Source organism: Prunus avium, chromosome 2 (assembly GCF_965620075.1).
Source record: "Prunus avium chromosome 2, drPruAviu1.hap1.1, whole genome shotgun sequence".
Classification (NCBI taxonomy): Eukaryota; Viridiplantae; Streptophyta; class Magnoliopsida; order Rosales; family Rosaceae; genus Prunus; species Prunus avium.
This window is the reverse complement of record NC_142285.1, coordinates 5,892,147-5,897,930: the sequence shown is the minus strand read 5'-3', so window position 1 is coordinate 5,897,930 and position 5,784 is coordinate 5,892,147. Positions and strand designations below refer to the sequence as shown.

Sequence of the window (5,784 nt, the reverse complement as noted above, 5' to 3'; positions counted from 1 at the left end):
CTCATTGTGCCCCTATAAGGTCCCTTGCTGCCTCCAATAAGCAATTTGTGTTTAATAGGAAAAAAAAATTGGCAATCACAAATTAAAGAGTAGTTGCACACAAATGTCATTAACAAATTAGATCATTAAACACAAAAGCAACAACAAAAACATACCTTACTATCCAAAAATCATTCACATTGTATTTGCTGTCTTTATTTGAAGAATTAAAACTATTACGAGAGCTTTTTCCCTAAAAGAAAAAAAAACACAGCTAGTACAATACTAATGTCTGAAAATTGATCTTCTTGAATTTTTAGAAGAGTAATCATCATCAAATGTTCATAATCAAGTTTTTCTAGAAGTTCACTTTCAATTGAAATCAAAGCTAGTCCGTTTAATCTTTCTTGCGACATAGTTGATCGCAAGTATGATTTTAACAATTTTAATTTTGAATTTTTTTTTTCTACAGATGCAACAGTAACAGGAATAGTCAATAGGATTCTATATGCAATGAATGCATTTGGAAAACGATTTAATCTTTTCAAGAAATTTAATATTGCAGTAGCTATGGTATTTTCTTTTCGTAAAATCTCTCGTAAAACTTTCAACTCAACAAATAAAAAACCAATAGAGCTTTAAAGGCTTTCTGTTTTTTTATTTTTTTATTTTTTATATATTTTTTAATGATGTAAAGTTTGTAGTTATAATTGCTTTGCTTTGCTTTGATTTGATTTGTACCTATGAATACTGAAGAGGTTTTTCTGGCAGAATATTTCCTACCACCATGGATAGCGGCAGTAAGCCAGTGACCGTCAGTTGTGAAAATGGTAAGAAAACTTACCCTAGCTGCAATGGTTTATCCTATACCAGGCAATTTTATTTGGATGGTTCAGATCTTTTAAGAATGCCGAGAACTGCATATTTTCTGAAGGCAGAGAATCAGCTAGGGCTTTAAGTTTTCCTGTAGAAATTGTTCATCATCAACCTCTAACATGATTCAACTCTGCAATCTGAAGACCTTCAGATTGGTTCACTCAATATTTTCTTGTACATTTGCTTCCAAAACAAACAGAGTGTTGGTTGGAGATCCAAAACCCTCACATTTTTCTCTTCAGAGTCAGTTGCTCTGCAGACACGTCACCTCAGAAATCTCAGCAAACCAACACAATTTCACAGTCACTTACCTCATAAACTCTTGTGGGTTGTCCCCAGAAGGAGCGATTTCAGTTTCTAAGTTGGTCAAGTTGCAGTCACCAGAAAGAGCAGACTCCGTTTTAGAGTTTCTGAGAAACTATGGAGCATCTCAAACCCAGATATCAAAACTTATTAGGAGACGTCCAACACTTCTTTCAACTGATCCTGAGAAAACCCTTTTGCCAAAACTTGAGTTTTTCAGCTCTCTTGAAATTTCAAAAGTGGACCTATTAAAAACTCTGGCTTTTAATCCACACCTTTTGGCAGTCAGCTTGAGAAATCGGATTTTGCCCACTTATAACTTCCTCAGGAGTATGCTCTCTGAGAAAAATGTTGGTGTTGTTTTCAAGCACAACTCATGGATTTTCTTGGAAGGTCACTGCAAGCATGTGGTGCCAAATATTGGGCTTTTGAGAGAATCGGGCATGCCTCAACCATGCATTTCTGTTTTGCTAACTCGTGGAACTCGCGTTTTGATGGTAAATCCTGAAAAATTTGGTCAACTTGTGAGTGAGGTTAAGGAAATGGGATTTAATCTGGAAAAATCAACTTCAGTGCATGCCCTCCGTGCATTGTGTGGTCAGACTAAGTTGGTATTGAATAGAAGTCGCGAAGTTCTTAAGACATGGGGTTGGTCTGAGGATGATTTGCTCTCCACTTTCAGGAAGAACCCGTGGTGTATGATTATCTCGGAGAAGAAACTTATGCAAACAATGGATCTTTTAGTGAACAAGATGGGATGGTCGTCAGGCATGATTGCCAAATATCCTGTGGCCCTTGGTCTCAGTTTGGAGAGGAGACTTATTCCAAGGTGCTCCGTTGCTAAAGTTCTGTTGTTGAAAGGTCTCATAAATGAGAACTTGAATCTGGGTTCTCTGGTGAAACCTGCAGAGAAGCAGTTCTTGGAGATTTTTGTGAACAGATATCTTGGCGAAGTACCTGAATTGTTAAGTGTGTATCAAGGGAAGGTAGATATCCAGGATGTCTGATCTGATATGTTGAAACGGGTGAGGATGTAATTATTTTAGCCACCTGATGCTGCATCACTCATATGCATTAGCTCGCTTTTGGCACAATACTATAATGCTGTCCTCTACCCTAGAAATTTTGTCTTTAAAGTAAGGTTTAAATTGTATCCCACATCTTACTCAAATTTTGCAGGAAGTAAATTCACTTTTTTCTTTCTTCTACTCAGCAGCCTACCTGTTTTTAATTAGATTTATATATGCTTTCTTATTAGAACAAATGCCTGCCGTAGCGTCGCCCGAATTGTTCTGTTTATGGTTCCCGACTTTGGTTACCCTTGAAAGTTGATTTTGTACAATGTGCACATGTATTGCTTCTATTAGGGTACAATGGATGGTATTTTGGGTAAGGAGTGGAAGAAACTAATTTCTGTCCATTTTTCGAAAGATAAGAATGACTCTCAATCCTTTATCCCCTGCTCTTGGAGTAATTGTCCTCTGAGATGCAGCTAGCCTACTTAAGCGACCACGGTTGGTTTATAGGAACTACTTCAGTGTTAATGATTGATTAGTTTCATATGGAATCATGTCAACATGGCATCAAAGGACTCGATAAGCATCATTTTCTCATTGTTTTCTCTCGTGTTAGCCTTTTTACCGGGACCTTAACGATTAGGAACCCGATATCTGCAATGCTTGATGAATTGGGAATTCAGGGGATATAAAACCCGGCTCTGATGGATGTGCAAAGTAGGGTGGTATGGCAGTTGTTATCTTTAGGATGAATCCATCCCGCACTGATGGATGTGCAAAGTAGGGTGGTATGGCAGTTGTTATCTTTAGGATGAATCCATCCCGCACTGATGGATGTGCAAAGATGTGTGGAACCTCTCTTTGTGCAAAAAGTCTTCTTAATCATAATGTTAACAGATTGTGAGTTTGAAATAATTCGTAAAATACCACAATTAGGATGCATGATTGAATGAAGTATTTACGATAAAAATAATATTTTTAATATTTTTATTTTAGATGATTTGAGGGCCTTTAAGTTTCGCACAGGGTCCTTATTTAAGTTTCGCACAGGACCCTCAAATTCTCAGGACCGACCCTACATGTGATGTCAAGTCATCCAAAAACATTCCAAGTATACCTCTACATTCTATAGCCTAAGATTCCTATGGTCCATCTTATTAGTGTTTTGCTAACTCACTATGCACCATGTCACGCAGCCAAGCACACGTATCACCATGTCAAAAGAAACCTGTATATACCCCGAAAAATGCACGTAAGCCTTGTAACATGATGAGTGAGATAAATAAATAAAAATGAGTCATGTTGTATTCATTTGACCCTAGTAAGAGCTCATGGGTAGAACTTGCCCCTAAACACCAGTGTATAAAGGAAGGGTGTTCAAGGGCTCTCAAACCACTCTAGGATATTCTATTTTTCCCTCGTAGGATTTTGAGTCCCAAGACTCCCAACACAACCAAATTTTCGACCAAAAAACAAAAGCTTTTGTCGATTAAAAAGGGAAGTTAAAAGTTTATTATTAAAGAAATTGGATTTTAATTGTAGAGGTCTCTGAACTTTACCTCGAGTTTTAATTGAGTCCCGAAACTTTTTTTAAGACAATTACATCCTTTAACTCAACAGGTAATTACAATTAGGTCCTACTGTCACATTCCATCAATTTAGCCGTTTGTTTGAAGGGTAATTCAGAAAATTTACAACTTACGAAATCGTCTTTAAAACACATTTCTAGTTTTGTCCATATGACCCAGGCCCAATGAAAAAAAATAAGAAAAGGAAAACATCACAAACTAACCAAGAATTTTTTATATTTTATTTTGTTGTTTAACAGCCCTCCCTTCTTAGATCCAAAATCGACCAGTCAACAAATGAGCGACTAAATGATAAATATGAACAAGCAAATAGCATAAACTGTAAGGAGAAGCAGCAAGCTGTTCACAAGTATCAGACCAAGGCAAGACCTCCTAAGGAACAAATCACATGCTTCAGCACAAAATAGCAGATTTGCTTAAAATTCCGTCATTTATGAAATCCTTTGTATTTTTAAATTTCCTCATCCAAACACACTGTAAACTGTAAAGTGTAAATAAGTTAGTATTCATATAATACTATTAAAAATATAGTTATTGTGATACATTAGTCTCAATATGTACTGAATTCTATTTACAATTCAGAGGTAGTTCTATCCGACATGCACTGAACTTCTTGTTCTAATAGGCCTTGGAGGCAAAATGCCATTTCGAATAGAATCAAGGAACATTAGTGAAGCTTCAAGGACATAAGTGCCAAATATAGTGTAATTGAGAGAGTTGAGAATGTATAACAAGAAGAACAAGATAGGTTTTGCAGAGAATTCAAATCTGCCAATTGAGTTTCTTACTTAGTGAAGGGTTAGATATACAAGTATACAAGGTAATTATTAGTTACAAACAATGCACAAGACATGGAGGGAAACATGGAGAGTTTCCATCCCTAAAACAAGGAATATGAAAACAAGGAAAAGTAACAAGGTGGTAGACAAGCCATTTAGGGATGTCTATGTTTTGTCTTTGACTTTACTAACACTCCCCCTCAAGTTGGTGCAAAGATATCACGCATGCCCAACTTGTCCAGTGAGTCATGGAAAACTTTACTTGATACGGCCTTCGTCAGGATGTCAGCAAGTTGGTTTTCCGAGTTTACAAATGGAAACTTGATTATACCCCTTTCTAGTTTCTCTTTGATGAAGTGTCGGTCGACTTCCACATGTTTGGTACGGTCGTGTTGTACTGGGTTATGTGCTATCTCGATAGCTGATTTATTGTCGCAGTACAAGTTTGTAGCTTTCAATGGTTTAATTCCCAGATCCTTCAGTAATTTCCGTAACCAGAGCAATTCACAAACTCCTTGAGCCATTCCCCTAAATTCTGCTTCAGCACTTGATCTAGCCACAACTTTTTGCTTCTTACTTCTCCAAGTGACTAAGTTGCCCCCCACAAATGTAAAGTATCCAGAAGTAGAACGTCTATCTGTGATGGATCCTGCCCAATCCGCATCTGTGTATCCTTCTGGGTTCATATGTGTATGTTTGGAGAATATCAACCCTTTGGCAGGGGCAGCCTTCAAGTACCTCATGATCCGAGTTACTGCATTCATGTGTGCCTCACTTGGTTGATGCATAAACTGACTCACCATACTCACAGCATAAGCTATGTCGGGGCGTGTGTGTGATAAATAAATCAGTCGCCCAACCAATCTTTGATACCTTTCTTTGTCAGTGGGTGCTTGGTCTGGATACATCCCTAACTTGTGGTTCTGCTCAATAGGTGTGTCAGCTGGCTTACAATCAAGCATTCCAGTTTCTGTTAACAAGTCTAACACATATTTTCGTTGGGATAGAAATATGCCATGTGTTGATCTAGCAACTTCTATGCCAAGAAAATATTGTAACTCACCTAATTCCTTCATCTCAAATTTACTAGCAAGGAGCTTCTGCAGATTCTTCATTTCTTCATTGTCATTACCGGTAACCACCATATCATCAACATAGATGATAAGGGCCGTAAGTTTGTCACCACAACGCTTTAAGAATAAAGTGTGATCCGAGTGGCTCTGAGTGTACCCAAAGCGCTTC

General features: G+C 37.5%; 1 protein-coding gene across 1 annotated transcript; it reads left to right on the top strand.

Moving 5' to 3' along the window:
- Nucleotides 1-708: 708 nt before the first annotated feature.
- On the top strand, nucleotides 709-2,329 carry LOC148296337 (transcription termination factor MTERF8, chloroplastic-like). Its single transcript, XM_088248085.1, has one exon. It carries the CDS (start codon nucleotides 975-977, stop codon nucleotides 2,163-2,165), a length of 1,191 nt encoding a protein of 396 aa, XP_088104211.1. The 5' UTR covers nucleotides 709-974; the 3' UTR covers nucleotides 2,166-2,329.
- Nucleotides 2,330-5,784: the final 3,455 nt, after the last annotated feature.